Here is a 17,697-nt window from a genome sequence, read left to right as displayed (position 1 = left end):
AGCACCAAATATTCAGTTACACTTCTAAGTCATAATTCTATTTTTTTTCTCCCCAATTTAAATGCTACTTAACTCTTAGCGTGTCTAGGCCTAACACCTAGCAGAACCCGCATGTGAATGACACTTTAAAGTCTGCACTGTTTGCCCGTTCACAGCCTCTTTCTGGGTCTTTCTCAGGATACTTTGGATGCCAGTTTGCAAAGCTTCCAGCAAGAGAGACTGTCTAAGATCACTGAACTGAAAGACCAGCTTGTGGCAGCTCAGCACAGCCAGACTAAACTCATTGAAGAGCGCCATGCCGCCCTGCTGAGGCGCTGGGAACAACTACTGGAAGCCTCTGCAGCCCACCGACAGGAGCTTCTAGAGAAGCAGTTGCCCCTACAGAAGGTAACAAAGACTATAACGATGTATGATCCAACCAAACCCAAACCCACTGCCATCAATTCCAATTCATAGCAACCCTGTGCAACAGGGTGGAACTACCACAGAGGGCTTCCATGGCTGGCATCTTTACAGAAGCAGAATGCCACATTAGTCTCTCAGGGAGTAGCTGGTGGGTTCAAATCATCAACCTTTTAGTTAGCCCTGAGTGTCCAGTCACCGAGTCCTCAGGGCTGTTGGATGGATGACCAGGCTACTGTGAGCTTTATATTAGCTTTGGAGTCTAGAAAGAGAAACTCAAAACCCTGATTAGATAATCTGCAGGTATATGAGTGCTGTGAGAACAATTGGGGAGACAAATTGTTTTTATCTTTGTTTTGCTTGATCAGTTCTCCAGCTGACGGGAGGTGGATGCCACATACATGTAATGAAAGGGGAAGTTGCACCAGAGGGTGGATGATCATTGTGCGTGGTAGAGCTGAAACTGCCAGTCAGGAAGCCAGGTTGTCTGGGAGGCTGTCTCTAACTCAAGAGTAAAAGGTTTATTGGATAAATGCAATGTTGATAAAACCTCTCTTACAAACCTGTAATACTGAAGAAGTTTCCATAAGTTAACACTTCACATCTATGAAACTTTATTTATTCCTTTATGAAATAAAGATACTATTTCTATCCCAGCTGGTATTTCTCAATTATTGTTGCCAAAAGATATAATGGATACAAAAATGCAGTTTGAATCAGGAGTATATATACAGATGTAAGTGATTAAAAGGAATACATATACAGATGTAAGCCATTAAAACTGTAAGTGATTAAAATTAAGATATAAATTAAGATAGCTAATGTATTAAGTGTTGATTTTAAATGAGGCTAGAAGTAAAGGCAATCAAGATGATTAATGAAATGGCTGAGTAATCTTAGAATGCAAAATAACATAATAGCTGGCAACAAGTAAGAACAAGGTAGATGGGGTGGGAGGAAACAAACATACAAATAAATGTCAGAGTCTATACCCTTACTTAATTTTTACTTTGTCAAAAGACATAGGTACTTAACCGAAAACACTGTCAATTAAATATGCAACTTTACACATATGTATAATCTTTCATATAAAGAGAGGTCTCACTTTTATTCTGTTTGAATTCTCAAACTGAAGATAGTTTTGAAAATTTATTTTTATTAGAGAATAGTTGTAAACTATTCATTTAGTAACTAAAATTATGAAAAGAATATGAAGCATGTTTGAGGTTTTTGTGTTCTTTCTGGTTGGAGGCCATCATTTTTGTCCTTCTATGACTGTATAACATTTTCAATATTGCTTGGTGAAATAAGCACAGAATGAGAAATAATATCCTACTACATTCACAATCACTCCCTCTAGTTAGGTCATTTTTTTCCCCACTTTAAACCATGTTTAATACCAAACCTAACCTGTTGCCAGTGAGTAGATTTCAACTCCTGACAGCTCTCTGAGATTAAATAGGACTGTACTTTAGGATTTCCATTACTGTCGTGTTTATGGAAATGGTCCTAGGGGCACAGTGATTAAGAGTTTGGTTTTTAAGCTAAAACTTACTGATTCAAACCTACCAGCCCCTTGAAAGGAGAAAGATGTGGCCATCTGGAAACACAGGGAATCCAGGGCTGATGATCCCTTCAGGACCAGTGATGAGAGTGCCGATACCAGGAGAGTGGAGGGAGGGTGGGGTAGAAGGGGGAAACCAATTACAAGGATCTACATATAGTCTCCTCTCTGGGGGACGGACAACAGAAAAGTAGGTGAAGGGAGATGTTGGACAGGGCAAGATATGACAAAATAATAATAATTTATAAATTATCAAGGGTTCATGAGGGAGGGGGTAGTGGGGAGGAAGGGGGAAAATGAGGAGTTGGGGTTAAAGGCTCAAGTAGAAAGCAAATGTTTTTGAGAATGATGATGGCAACAAATGCATAAATGTGCTTGACACAATGGATGGATAGATGGATTATGATAAGAGTTATATGAGCCCTCAATAAAATGATTTAAAAAATATGTCTACCAATAATTATCTAAACTTTCCTAATTAAAAAAAAAGATTTGTAGCTATAGAACCCTAGGAGGAAATGCCACTGTGTCCGATAGGGTCACAGCAAGTTAGAGTGCGCTCGGCAGCTACAAGTTGGTAATCTCTATGGTATCACCAGGGCTTCTTATACTTACATATTTAAGGAATGAAAATTCAGTTGTATACTTGCTTAAGTTACATATTATGACATTATGATATAATGATCTAAAAACCTGTCATTCAATTTAAATATAATCAGGGTTATTTTTAATCACCTACTATTTGGGGCTTCCATTTCCAGTCCACTGGAAAACTGATCAATCAAAACAAAGATAACATCAATTTTTTTCCGCAATCCCTCTCACAGCACTCAACTATCTGCAGGTCATCGAATCAAGGTTTTGAGTTTCTCTTTCTAGATTCCATAGCTCCTCTGAAGCTCACTGAGATTGGGCCATCCATCCAACCGCCTTGATGATTCAGTGGTTAGACACCTGGGGGCTACCTAAAAGATTGGTGATTTGGATCCCCAGGCTACTCCATTGAAGACATGTGGCAGTCTTCTTTTGTGAATATTACTACTTTTTTTTAACAATTCATACTACTTTTCCTGTTCAGTCACTCAGAAACATCCATTTGGAGCATCTAGATAACTTTGCCTATATAGACAGATACATGTTGAAGATATAGTTCAAAAGGCTTTGAACAGAGGTGGTTTGAAAATCTTCAGACACAGGATGAGACTTGAACAAGGTTTAGAAGGAAGATAAAAAAATTATTAAAAAGAGACAAAAAAGAGTCAGTGAGGTCATAGTCTTCAGAAGCTCAGAAAAAAATAGAAGGAGGGAATGAAAAAAGATGGGCAGATTTGCTTGATATATTTATTTAAAAATTGATCCACTCATTTTTTCAATGACCAATTAAAAATTTGTATTTAAATGTTTTTCAACATTTTATTGGCAAGTAATTTACATATCATATAATTAAATAGTTCACTCATTCAATAGTGTCAAGGAGAATTGTACAAGCACCCCCCACATCAATTATAGTGCAGCCCCCCCATGGTTAAATCACTTCCAGGATGAGTTACGCAATCACAGTCCATTCTAGTGCTCCCTGCCCCCTCCTGTCTTCATTATTTACTCCCGAAATCCCCTCACCCTCCCTATCATCTACCCCCCACCCCTGCATTCCCTATGACCCCTTGTATCAGTTATTCCTCCTGTTCTTCACAGCTGGGAGACCCAAAAGGAAACAGTAAAAATAAAATTGCATGAAGGTGGTAAAGATCAAAACATAATAGTATACAGACAAAAATACAAATAATGTGTAAAAAGGAGAAGACCCCGAAAACTTTTTTAAAAAGGTAAAGAAATTTCAGAGCACTGTCTCCACATAACTTCCCCCAAACCTCCATATCATCATTTTCCAGTCATATATCTGACCATTGTTTTCTTCCAAGCAAAGTACACGACTAGGAGCCCCACTCAAAGTTGAGCTCATTATGAGGACTGTCCTTCAGGAGGTCCTAGAAAGGGACTGCTGGGCTGTCACCGCCCACAGGTGAGTGGTGCCTTATAGCATAGTATGCAGAATCACGGCCAAGCAGCACAGCTTTCCACCTGATTTTTCAAGGACGTCCTTATGAAGCCAGAGGTTCAGACTAGGAAACAGAAGGCAATGGGACAAAAGTAGATACTCACTTATCTTTCATTTTAGAAGGAATATCATGGCATGCCCACCTAACTGGACCCTTGTCTATTTCATTGAAGTAGAAAGCACTTGAATTTGCGTTGGATTGTTTTCCCATCTTCTAGCACGCAGATGTCTGACCAGTAAGTCTAAAATGACTAAGGAAATGGCATGGGGCCGTATTCCTCACTTCCTCTGACTGTGTAAGTGGGGAGGGGAATCCAACTCCACACCAGCCAGAGTCTGATGGTCTCAGGCAGATTGCCACCTTCCAAACTTCCTCTACCCTATTTTGACACCAACTGTCCTTCCCATGGCTTGCTACTTCTTTGCTGGGTTTAACAATCCATTGAAATGATCATACAGAGCACACTGACATTGCTTAAAATTAATGGGTGATACTAATTAGCCTTGTGTAGTGAACAGTTGGGATAAGGAAACATTAAGAATACAGCCCAGTTGTCCAAAGCAGCAACCCCTTCTCAGTCATGCCCAGAGCCAAGTCTCGCTCAGATACTCAGCCTCGCAGCCACATTAGCCCTTGGCCTCTGTCCTGCTAAGGCAAGTGTTACAAAGATGCTTTACCCCAATAAAAGCCCAAAGAGTACAACATTCTATAAGGCAGCATCCTGCTTAAAGGCACTCAGATCTCCTTGTTCCATGAACTGGGGATCCCACTACGTTGTCTCCTGGTTTCAGAAGGAGGATCAAGTTTGTTGCATACTAAATTGTGATAAAGGGCTACATCATCCTACCTGAGGTAGGATGGAGAGGGTGCTTTAATGACCTTTCTAGCTGAGAGAAACTTCTGGTAATCCTTTGAAACCACAATTGAGAAAAGGGGATCGCCCAGATCAATAGTTACATGTCAGTAACCAGGAAATACATTACTTTTCTCACCAATAAAACCACATCTGGGATAGCAGTTGCAATTGGAATTACCACGAGGTTAAGATTCCACTAATCCACATTCATCTACTTTTTGCCAGATAAGTAAGTTAAATGGATATGTGGTGGTAGTAACCATCCTTGCATTCTTCAAGTATTTGATGTGGTACTAACCTGCAATCTATCTAAAAAGGTAGTATTTATTCTGATAGGGGAATTCTAATGGCTTATTGGCTTTTTCTACCATTATATCCCCTACTCCACATATCAGGGATCTAAAATGATAGTTCTGCCAGTTGCTGAGTATTTCCATTCCAACTACTCATTTGGAACTGGGGGAACCACTATAGGATGGGTTTAGGGACTCACTGGACCAATTGTGAGATGGATTTCAGCTAAGATTCCATTAACAACCTGCCCTCCAAAGACACTTACATGGCTGGTAAGAAACAGTGATGTTTTGGGGTCTCCTTTGCTGCATGAGCTCATTTCCTTTATGTGTGAACATGGATCCTTGTGGCTCTTCTCATGACCGATAGTCTTATCTTAAGTTAGAGTGAACAAGGTAACAATACAGAGTAGGTCACTCAGCCTACATGTTTGGGCAGCACATTCATATGAAGTGAAGTCAGAGCAGCCGTGGTTCGCGGGTTTGACACTCAGTGTCCATTTATTTTTTAAGATGACGTCGGATTGAACCAGGATGCATTAAAAGTCCCTCTCTCAGAGATTTCTCCTGTGGCAGGGAACTAAAAATGAAGCAACAGGTCCCCTCTGTCAGTGTGTTAATCTGGGGAGATTAGAGAAACAAATTGTGTGTAAGAGCTTTATATACAAGAGGCAATGAATATTGAGAAAATGTCCCACCTCAATCCAGATCAAGTTAATAAGTTTGATGTTAGTTGATATGCCCATACCAATCTAGAAAGTCCCCTTCAGAGTCACAAAACACATGCAATGGTGCTGAATGTACAAAGATCACAGGCCAGTGGGTGGAAAGTCTTGTGGAGCCTGTGGTGTTGTAAGCATCTCAGCGCTGGCAGGGGTCTCCACGTGGCTTCTCGGCTCCAGAGGTCTGGCTCCATCAGCCTCTCTCCATGTATCTTGTCCACAGGGATGGCTCACAAGGAGTGAGCATGTGTCCTGCCTCCGGTGAGCTATTTATCTCCTTTGTTCCTCCAAATGAGGTCATCAAGCTGCAACCTGATTGACAGACTAAACTACAACCCTTTACTCTTAATACTCTCAAATTGACACCGATTATATAACTACCATACTCAGTTTCACTCAGCATAATGCTCACCAGGTCCTTTCATGCCATGAGTTGCTTCGTGATTTCATCATTGTTTTTAGACCAAGGCCTAATATTCCATTATATGTGTGTATCCACTCTGCTAATTATGGAATTTATTTGGTTTCAATCTTCTTTCTAATGTGAATATGGTTTACGTGTGTATGTATGTTATGACCCTTATTTCTTTAGTATATATGTTCATGTTATGACCCTTATCTCTTTAGTATATATCTCCAGCAGAAGAATTGCTGGATCATATGCAATTTCTATTTTCAGTTTTTTGAAGTAGTACCATTTTGCTTTCCAAAGTGGGTACAGATATTTACAGTCTCACCAGCAATGTATGAAAATTTCAGTCTCTCCACAGCTTCTTCAGTATTGGTCATTATTTATTTATTTAACTTGAGTGCCATTGTTTGTGTAAGTTGACTCAAATCTGGGATTTGATTGAGGGGCTGTGATTCTTTATGCTGGTGATTCCACTTGGAATGATAATTGTATAGAAAAGTAACTATTTATCATATTTTCTATTTTATTTCTAGGGACACTGTACTTAAGGAGCCAACACCTTAAATCCATCGAGTCAGACTACTCTGATTACTGTTTTTGTTCTGTTGTTCATTATGGTAACCACACACAGTTTGTCTTTGTCTGCTAAGTGCTACCAGATTACTCTTACCAAGACAGCATTCAGTCATGCCATTGTAGGAAATTTAACATTGGAAAGGACCCTGACCCTATTCTTGGAATATTAGAACAAACTACAATAACTTTAAAAGACATTTAGCTTCCTCATTTGTAAATTATGAACAAGTTGACAGTTTCCACAATGGGAAAGCACAGGACCAGGGTTGAGTAACTCTGATTCACATGCCTCTCCATCTGATCACATGGCCCATCCCCACTGGTCAGAGTTTTGCCCTTTTAGAGCACTGGCCCTTCAAATATTTGATGACAGACAGAATTTTTTAAGTTCAGTCTTCTCTTTCACTAAGTAGCTTGTCCAAGATAAATGACAATACCTTCTTTTCTCTCTTCAGGCTGAAGATCTGTTCATGGAATTTGCACACAAGGCTTCAGCTTTCAACAACTGGTGCGAGAATGCAGAAGAGAACCTGTCAGAGCCGGTGCACTGCATCTCCCTGAATGAGGTTCGGCAGCTTCAGAAGGATCATGAAGCCTTCCTGGCCTCCTTGGCAAAGGCTCAAGCGGACTTCAACCATTTGCTTGAATTAGACAAACAGATTAAGAGCTTAAATGTTCCCTCTAGCCCTTATACCTGGTTGACAATAGAGGTGTTAGACCGGATCTGGAAGCACCTACCTGATATCATCAAGGTAACTGGGGCACAGCTGCACTCCTTTTGGTTGCTTGAGCTTTCTCTTTTCTATCTCAAAATGAGATTGACTTAGAACACACCCAACACTAATTCTGTTCCATGACCATAACTAGAAAACCTACTCCCAATTTGGATTATGAGGAAGATATGGCTTAGGATTTTAACACACATTTTGGAAGACATGATTCAATTTATAGCATTGTCTTTAGAAAGCAGATCTGTTGTTACTGTCTTCTTTTTCCTTTAAGGTTGCTCTTTTGTTCTATAAAATAAAATGTGTGCCCTCTGATATTTGTCTTTGTTAGTGAGGTACGTGATATTGAGTTTGGTATCAGTGTATGCTTCATAAATTTATGAGAAATAATGTGGAAGTGCAAATGCGTCTTCCTCTTGAAGATTGATTAGATTTAGAAGAGGGGAATTCCAGTTGCTTATAAGAACTAGTTCTTCTTCTGGAAAGAATGGTGTGGAAATGGATGCCCTGTGATTTGTGATTTTAGGAATGGGAACAGGAGCTGAAAAAGGAGGAAGAAAGACAGGTCAAGAACTTTGAGCTGTGCCAGGAATTTGAACAGAATGCCAGTGCCTTCCTGCAGTGGATCCTGGAGACCAGGTGTGCTGTGCTAGCTTCAAACGCAGGATCCCTGAGCTCCACACCCATTCACAGTAGCACTGAGACTCGTGTTTGAGGGGAGAAAGAGAACTCTACAGCATTTAGGCTGTCCTAAAATCACTATGTTATCTATGCTTATGTTTGCAATAGATTGCTTGCCAAATCAATCCTTGGCAAAAATAAAAAAATAAGAATTTCTGTTTGCTACCCACTATTTACCCTTCTGTATTTTCCCTGGAATTCTCTTAGCTTTTTTTCTCCTGTAATTACATTTCAAAAATAATAATTGTCCCTCATGTTTGCATGCTTCTTTGCACCTTAGAAAATACTCTTTTATGCATTACCTTACTCAATTTTGAGAACAACCTTGAAAATGGTGAAGTACAAATTTTATTGCCCTTGTTTCCGAGTGAGAAAAGATGTTCAAATGGATAAATTATCTTGTTCAAGGTCACATAAGTGTTCATCGGCACAGCCATAAGCAGCACCTACTGTGAACAGCTAATATGAAGCTATTATGTTTCCTACCTACTAAAATTGTAATGAGAACCAAGGGAGATAATATATGCTAATTGCTTTGAGTAAATATTATATATGTGAAGATAACATTTTTCATATCTTGTGGGGGCAAATGACCTGGAAAATTAGGAGCTTAGTGGAAATAATACTTTAGAATAAATGGTCAGAATTGGGACACTAATTTTAATTGTGGAGTTTAAGGGTTAAAGTACTATTTTACATAAGACATGATATTTACTGTTTCTACCTACCTATTGACAAGGGTAAATAGACTATAAACCAGAGTAAATCTGTGTCATGGCTAAAGCCCAGGAGGCAGAAGACAGAGGAAGCACAACTCACTGTATTTTGCCTCTGACTTTGGCTCCTTTATCATCTTGCAGCTTGGGCCTCACACTGACATATCCCACCATGCCCCTGTACTCTCAGTCCTGAGAGTACAGAATGCATTCACAAATCATTCTGTGCTCCTTTACTTGGGAAAGGCTTTAGGAAATGTGAGTGGGATCGCTTCATACTGTGTTACTAAAAAGTTAGAGAAGCCTCATAAATCTGAGGAAATAAGACTGTTGAAATAACCCATCCTAACAGATAATTTCCCTTTTCTCTCTCATATTCCTGTTTTGGACCTCCGTGACCAGGGCTTATTTTCTTGACGGGTCAGTATTTTATATTACTATCTTTATGGTGATCTGTCTTGTTGGAGGAACTTGTTAAGGGAGACTTTTTACTGAGATCTATGTATCTCATCACAATATGATAGAGCCTAAATAAAAATATGAGGTGACACAGAGAAACACAGACTATATCATTCTGAATGACTAAGCCACACGATAGAATCCTAGCAGCCTTAGGTCCAGGGCATGCCTGATGATCAGAAGTAGGAGGGAGGTATTGGAGTCTACTTCAGGTCAGAAAAGGACAGGCCTCCCCACTCATTTTCAATCCAGCAAGATCACCTATAGACAGAAGGGGTTGGGACTGCCTTATTACTTAGGGGTGCCAAAGCACGATACCACAAAATGTCTAGTTTTAAAGAACAAAAGTTAATTTTCTTATATTTCTGGAAGCTAGAAGCCCAAATCAAGGTATTGGTGTGGTCAGTTTCTTCTGAAGACTTTGAGGGAGGAACTGCTTAACCATTCCCTCCTAAATCCCAGAGACTGCTGGCAATCCTGGGCATTCCTTGACTCACCCGTCACCAAAGGGCCTCTGGTTTATTTCTATGTCTGTTCTCCATGTTTTTCTCCCCTTTTATAATATGCCCACAAGGAAGAATTAGAATTAAAACCTACCATAATATGGTATAATTTAACTGATAATATTGTCAAATAAACACCCTATTTCCCAACAAAATTATTTTCACCCGGATTGGGGTGAGGACTCCAGCATATAGTTTTGAAGGACACAATTCAATCCATAGCAGAGACCATGAAAACTTCCATGTAACTTGGGATGAGTGGAAATAGAGACGTCTAGGGCCTTTGCATTGGTATGTCTGTATGGAAATATTGACTCTGATATTATGAGTAATGTTTTCCTCTGGTTCATGACTAGATCTTTGCTCAAAGAAACAGGAACACTGGAATCACAATTGGAAGCCAATAAAGTAAGTGGCTTTTGTTAATTGGTTGAAGATATCGCAAGAATTAAAGAGTGCAAAAAAGAAAAAAATCTCAGAGGACACTGATGATACTTTTAATGAAACTCTCAGGCTGAATGTCAAGAGTTTAAATTCTAGTTCTAACTCAGCTATCAATATGCATCCAACTATAATCCACTTTATGGATATGGACCCCAGTTTACTTTTATCTCGGTAATTTAATTTGCACTTACTTTTTTGAGTTGTAGTAGGGATTAAATAAGGGAAAGCATCTAAAAGTTGCTAGTCTACAATGTGGAAGACAGGAAATTGTGATGTATTGAATCTTCAGACGTCTTCTGAGTACTGGGTGAAGCTTTGTGCTGAGCGGTATTTCTCCATGGTATTTTTATTATCGCATCCCCATGATAAAACTTTCAGTTATTTGATTTCCTCCTTACGAGAGAAATTAGAAACAAAGGAGTAAAATCGTGTCAGGTGAAAGGTAACCTTAAGGAGTCTGGTGTCACAGGGCTTAAAGTGATGGGCTGCTGACTGGAAGACCAACAGCTACTCTACAGTGAACCGAGCTAGCAGTCTCCTCCTGTGTAGATTACGGCCTTGGAAATTGTGGGACTGCCCCACTCTGCCTTATAGAGTGGCTATGCATCAGAATCACCTGGATGGCAATGGGGTTGGGAGGGTTGATTTTTGGATGGGGCACAAGCCATTTTAATATTTAAGATTTTTTAACCACCTGCCTCTCCAAACCAATTCACCACTTCTTGAAGAAAATAGACCCCCATTGAGAAAACATGGAATTTGTTATATAGAGGAGACTTGTCATCCTTGGATGACAGGGAACAGACCTTATAAGTGTGCTCAGTATGATGCATGAGTAAAAAACGGGTACGAGAATTCCTCTGTAAATAATAATGCAGGTAATTCACAGAATAGAGTACTGAAGTATTCGACTAAGTCTTAGATTTATGTAACTATGAGATTACAGGTATCTTCACAGTCATCTCATCTGACCCATTTCATAAATGAGAAAGAACTTCAGGATTGAAGTGATTTTACTGAATAGTCCATTTTTACTGATGATAGAAAGATTATTAAGCTAATTGAAGTGAAGCAATTCTAAGTCATTTTCTTTTGTTCTCCTTTCCCCAAACCTGGCATGGAGCCAGTACCCTGGGTAACTGTCTCTCTCCTTCTCGTATGCCTCTCCAGAGGAAGCAGAAGGAGATCCAGGCCATGAAGCGTCACCTGACCAAAATTGAGGATATGGGTGACAACTTGGAGGAGGCACTAATTCTTGACATAAAATACAGCACCATTGGACTGGCTCAGCAGTGGGACCAACTGTACCAGCTTGGGATGCGGATGCAGCACAACTTGGAACAACAGATCCAGGCCAAGTACTGAGGGCTGGGGAAGATGGAGGATAGGTTTTATGAGTTCGGAACTTAATGCCAAGGGGATGGCAGGATATTGGGTGCTAGTACAAAAGCAGATATAGATAGCAAGTAAATAGATAGTTTGGCCATATTCTATTAAAACTTTATCTATGAGCACAAAAATTTGAATTTCATATAATTTTCATGCTTTATAAAATGTTGTTTTCTGACTATTTTAATATTTAAAAGCTATAAACAATTATTAATTCAGAGATTATATAAAACTAATGGCAGGCTACATTCTACCAAGCCTTGATCTTGCATAATGTCTATTAAGATTTCTTTTTTTCACATACCATGTTTCCTGACCATAGTTTACATCCTACTTTATTGATTTCTCTCCCCCCCCCCACCCCACAGGGATACAATAGGTGTGAGTGAAGAATCACTAAAGGAGTTTAGCACAACCTATAAGTGAGTATAACTTCATAGCAGAGTTCTGTGTTTTCCAAACATTTCCTATTGAATCCCTAGAAAAGCAATCTCCCTCAGTGAGACTTTATAGCCCACAAATTAATGTCTAGATATGTCAACTAGGTTCAATCTTTGGTTTTACTGTGTCTATAAATTTTTGGATTTGTGAAAATGCATTATTTCCCTGTTCAAACATTATGTGTCCCACTCCACCTAATGTGTGAGAACCACACAAGGGGCATGGGTAGATGACTTATTTCTTTCACTGACAACCTTGAAAAGCGTTAGTGAAACTCCAGGTGAGACAAAAAGAACGTTTCCTTTCTATCTGGGTTTCTATTAAGATTGATGCAGTGTTTTTCTTCTTCAGGCACTTTGATGGAAATTTGACAGGGCGTTTGACTCACAAGGAATTTCGGTCATGCCTAAGAGGACTCAATTACTACTTGCCTATGGTGGAGGATGACGAACCTGAGCCCAAGTTTGAGAAGTTCCTGAATGCTGTTGATCCAGGGAGGTAGGCGAGCGACCAAGGGCCCGCCCACAAGAGTCCTTGAGGCTTGGAGCAACAAGTTCAAGTGCTAAAAAATGTTCCAGATGTCACAAAATGAACTAATCTTAGAATAGGAATTATACTTACAAACCAATAAACATAAAATGCCCATTGCCATTGAGTCAATCCTGACTATTATAGATACACTGGGCAGTCTTGGGAACCCTTTCAGAATAGGCTTAGAAGTTAACAACTTAGAAATTAGCTAAGCAGTGGTTATTGGTTTTGGTGTGGTTCTTTTTACTTCTTTTTCAATTTATGGTTGGTGTCTGCTCCACATATTTCAGCTGATTCTGCTGAAGGCACTGTGAGTAGAATTTCTTCATGTATTTGTGGTGCTAAGGAACACGGATGATTCAGACACCACAATTTTGTAAAGGTGGGAATTGGTATGGGTTGGTCACCGCGGGGCCAGGACATACATGCAACAGAAGGAAGCTCTGGCTGGTCCTGAGCCACCCTCGCAATTGTTGTTATGTCTCAGCCCAATCTTGCAGCCACTGTGTCAATCCGTCTTGTTGAGGCTCTAATTTGGGAAGAATTCGTTACAATATAATTAGAGATAATTACCTTCTGATTCCAAAAATAAGAGAAGAGGATCATTTAATTTAAGCACCGAAGGGAAATTCCAAACACAATCAAATTGACTAACACATGTGGAAATAGGGTCTGGAACTTAAGAATCAAACAGCATTTATTTAGCTATACAGCGAGTAAACAGGGAAGGCAAAGTAAAGTCCATAGTCTTAGTCTCTGAGAGCTCAGTTGAAAGAGAAACTTGGAGAATCCATCTACCCTTTCTCAGAGACAGTGTAGGATGAGACTCTCTGACTCTTGAGAGGACAGAATTCCTGATGCATTTTTTTCTCCACAGGAAGGGCTATGTCTCATTGGAAGACTATACTTCATTCTTGATTGACAAGGAGTCAGAGAACATCAAGTCCAGTGACGAAATAGAGAGTGCCTTCCAGGCTCTGGCAGAAGGCAAGGCTTATATTACCAAAGAAGACATGAAGCAGGTCAGATTTTGGTGGCTCTCTCTGCTCTCGATATGTTATCATTGCAATCTAGATTTGGGTCATCTCACACCTGAATGCTTACTGTAGACTCCATTTCCTTTTCTAAGACCTCCTCTTATACAAGATATCTTTTTTGTTGTTCTAATTTCATATGTCTTGGCCCACTTCTAAAACCTATTTCGGTTGTCTGTTGACTATTGGAGATCAATCTAAAATCTTCAACTTGGTTTTTAAGCTTATTTCTTTTCTTTTTCTTTTTTATTTAATAAGCCAAACTTAGGGATTGGAATGTATAATGTAATCAGAGTCTATTCGACTCCAGGAAAGAGCTGGTTGGAGAGTTGAGTTGGTCTTCAAGATTGGAAACCATAAATTTGTAGAAGAACTGCACAAAAAGAATAGGACTGGCTTCTTTTTCTAAACCCTCTCCACCCCCTGATTTTAAGGGATTTCAGCAAACCCATGAAATCTGCTTTCTTTGAATCCTTAGAACTACAGTGTATCTCTCTTTCTATGCTTTCCAGGCCTTAACTCCAGAGCAAGTATCATTTTGTACCTCACACATGCAGCAGTACGTGGATCCACAAGGTCGAAGTCACCATGCCGGCTATGACTATGTTGGCTTCACCAATACCCACTTTGGCAACGGATATAACAGCTCCTCGTGAATCATAGAAAATCCTAGTGTGGGGGGATGTTTTAGGAAGGACGGGGGCAAGTGAAGGGGTGAGAAGATGGCTGTGTGTGTGTGTGTGTGTGTATGTGTGTGTGTTCTTACATTTACTTCAGGAGCTAATAGAAGCCAAGCTTGAGAGGCATAAGGGGTGGAAGAGTTGGAAGAGAGGTGGTTATGGGCTGATTTTGAATATACCTAATCATCACTAAAGGGTGCAGGTGTTTATTTTGTATTTTTTTGTTCTATATATTTTTATTATTGTGTTTTCTCCTGATTTTAGAATAAATAAATTTTCATATTGTATTTTTGTAATTGTTGTGACTATACACAGTGGAACATAATGTAATTCAACAATCTCTACATGTCCAATTTAGTGACATTGTTTATATTATTTAAGTTGTGAAATTATTCTCATCCTCCATCACTGAGTTGTTCCACCCATCACCAAAGCTCATTGACCAATACATGTTCTGTCTAATCTTTTGAGTTCCTGTAGTCAATTTTACTCCCGATAGGTCTATGTTAAAAGAGCACAATCCTCAGGGTAGACAGTATTTACTATCCAAGATGTTAGAAGATCTTTTTTTAGTTTAAATTTCGAAAGTTGTATCAAGGCAATAGTTTCAAGGGATTATTAAGCCTCCGTGGCTCAAAAAAAAATCTGGATTCCATGAGAATGTTTACTTCTGTTATACATTTTCCTTCTTTTAACCAAGATTATTCTCTAAAATCCTTGATCAAAATGTTCACTATTGGTAACTAGGTACCATCTGGTTCTTGTCTCAATACACGGGAAGCAGTTGTCCATGGAAGCTATTAGCCACACAATCCATTTTCTCCCATATTCCTAACTCTTCTTTTGCTCCAGACAAATAGAGACATTTTATTAAAATAGCATTCCTTTTTTATTATGGTGAAAATATACACAATAAAACATTTCAAGTCAATGACTTCTGCATGTTTAATTCAGTGATATGGATTATATGCTTCATGTACAACCATCATAAACTCAATGCTCCCTGAGCAAAAACTCACCCTTTCCTCCCTTTTCTGACCTATGGTAACCACTAAAAATCTTTGGTTTCTATACATGTTTGATGTTTTATATACTTGGCTTATACAGTATTTTTCCTTTTAGCAACTGGCTTATTTCGCTCAGCATAATATTTTCAAGGTTTATTCATGAGATATGTGCCAGGACTTCACTTTTCTTTATGGATAATATTTAATTGTATGTGTAGATCACATTTTGTTTATCCATCCATATGCTAATCAGCATTTTGTTTGTTTCTACTTTTTGGATATTGTGAAAAATGCTGCAATGAACATTAGTTTGCAGGTTTCTGACAGAATGCAAAATCTGCATCTGTAGCTTAAAAAGATCCCTTTCACAGAAATCCCTCCCTTTTCTCTCATATTGTGACCACTTTTACCTCACTGATAAATCATGAAGACCCTACCTCTGTTATCCTCTTGTATTTGTCATGTTTATCAGGTTCTATCAGCACTGTCCCAGTTTAGGCCTGCGGGCCTTTCTTTCAGGAGACAGCAGTGGATTCCTCACTGATCGCTTGCTTCTGGCATCTTTGTGCTGTAGCTCCTCACCCTCGCTCTGGTGGTCAGTTTTCTTACGTCATTTCTCAAATTCCACTGCCTTCTCTCCTCACATGCTTTCCCTGCCCGATTTCACACTTCCAAAAGGACTAAATAGAATATAAGGTATGAAGATTGGTGCCTTCCCCTAGCACACAAAGTCTTAACTCTGACTCCTTACTTTTCAGAGTCACCAATGGGGCATAGTTTGTCCTTCTGACAACTCACCCAGAATTGCAGCATACTGGCTTACTTCTAAGCTTTCACTAACATTCTATCAATGTACCCCTTCCCTCGCTCAGTGCACACGTGTGTAAGTACTACTTCAGACATGAGGGCTTCTCTGATCATCTGCCTGGATCAACCTGTCCTTCTAAAAGCCACCATCATGTTGCTTACCAATAACCAGCTGCTGTCTAGTCAACTCTGACTCGTGGGGATTCCATATGTGTCAGCGTTGAAAGGGGCTCCATGTGGTTGTCAATAGCTGAGCTTTAGGATCTTTCTCTGAGGTGCCCCTGGATGGATTCAAACCCCCAGCATTTGCCTAGCAGCAGAGCACATTAATCATTTGCACCTTCTCACTTGGGATAACATGCTATTAACAGTTCCAATTGGCATTTATTGGAAGATTACTATACCCTTGCTATCATTCCAAGTTTTTGCATGAATAATTCTTTAATCGGCAACAAAAACAATGGCATCTTAGATGAAGACATGGAAACAGAAAGGGTAACTTACCAAGGTCTCACATCTAGTATGTTCCAGAGCCCACATTGAAGCTCCTGCCTGTCAGCTGCAGGAGTTGACTGCACTTCAATTTATTCCTAAGAATGTCTGGCACTACGAACGCTACATTTCAGGGAGAGAAGAGAATAGGCAGGATAGAAAAGCCTGTCACAAATCCAACAGGATAGTGTCCTTGTTGGAGAAGTATAAATGTGTTGGAGAAGTATAAATGATCCACATGCTGAAAAGTTTCTTAATGTCCATGATCATGTGGCCACTGGAGAATGACATATAAAGGAACCTAGGAAATTAACATATTTTAAAAATAAAATCTACCCAGCTAGAAATAATTAAAAGGAAGGGAGCAAAATAATAATGAACCAGAGACAGAAAAAGACACATATTAACAAGATAAAAAGGCATCTGGTAGAGGACCGAGAATACCTTCTTTTCATGAGGACAGGATTCAAAATGAACTTTCAATTGATATTCACTGGCTTTAGATTCTTGGGAAAACATTATAGGTCATACGAATCTAATTTTTTTGTAGCTTTCCTGATACGGTCCCTGTCAGTCCTGCCTTCAACATGATCATTTCAAGCTTCCTTGATTTTGTTCAAATCACTTAAAAAGTTGTCAATAAATTGGGGTTCAGCAACTAGGGTGGCACCAGAGAGTCTGAAAGTTAAAATTACTATCTTGAACTCAATGTAGCAATGGCTGGCAAACAGAACAGAGAGCCCAAACAGCCTTGGTGGGAGTTTGGAGGGCAGAATAGCGCTCATCCGGGGGCTTCAAGGTGGGATACCTTTAGCCTAAGACCTTGGATACCTGACCCCTGGTGTGAGTTTCCCATCTTATGTTCAGCCTATTGAGGGGGGCTGTCGCCTGAGCTCACCC

At 39.6% G+C, this 17,697-nt stretch overlaps 1 protein-coding gene across 2 annotated transcripts in view; it reads left to right on the top strand.

The window, feature by feature from the left end:
• The window catches only part of SPTA1 (spectrin alpha, erythrocytic 1), an 87,174-nt gene extending 72,656 nt beyond the window's left edge, over window positions 1-14,518 (top strand). For both annotated transcript variants that reach the window (XM_075540415.1, XM_075540414.1), the window contains exons 43-52: window positions 178-387; window positions 7,341-7,637; window positions 8,140-8,252; window positions 9,413-9,430; window positions 10,329-10,380; window positions 11,587-11,774; window positions 12,174-12,227; window positions 12,598-12,744; window positions 13,655-13,799; window positions 14,324-14,518. In XM_075540415.1, coding sequence (XP_075396530.1) covers window positions 178-387; window positions 7,341-7,637; window positions 8,140-8,252; window positions 9,413-9,430; window positions 10,329-10,380; window positions 11,587-11,774; window positions 12,174-12,227; window positions 12,598-12,744; window positions 13,655-13,799; window positions 14,324-14,467 — 1,368 coding nt within the window. In that variant the 3' untranslated portion in view covers window positions 14,468-14,518. The remainder of the gene's footprint in view (window positions 1-177; window positions 388-7,340; window positions 7,638-8,139; window positions 8,253-9,412; window positions 9,431-10,328; window positions 10,381-11,586; window positions 11,775-12,173; window positions 12,228-12,597; window positions 12,745-13,654; window positions 13,800-14,323) is intronic.
• Window positions 14,519-17,697: the final 3,179 nt, after the last annotated feature.

The sequence above is a fragment of the Tenrec ecaudatus genome, chromosome 1 (assembly GCF_050624435.1).
Source record: "Tenrec ecaudatus isolate mTenEca1 chromosome 1, mTenEca1.hap1, whole genome shotgun sequence".
NCBI classification, from domain to species: domain Eukaryota; kingdom Metazoa; phylum Chordata; class Mammalia; order Afrosoricida; family Tenrecidae; genus Tenrec; species Tenrec ecaudatus.
The sequence above is the reverse complement of the archived record's forward strand: the minus strand, read 5'-3'. Positions and strand labels throughout refer to the sequence as shown.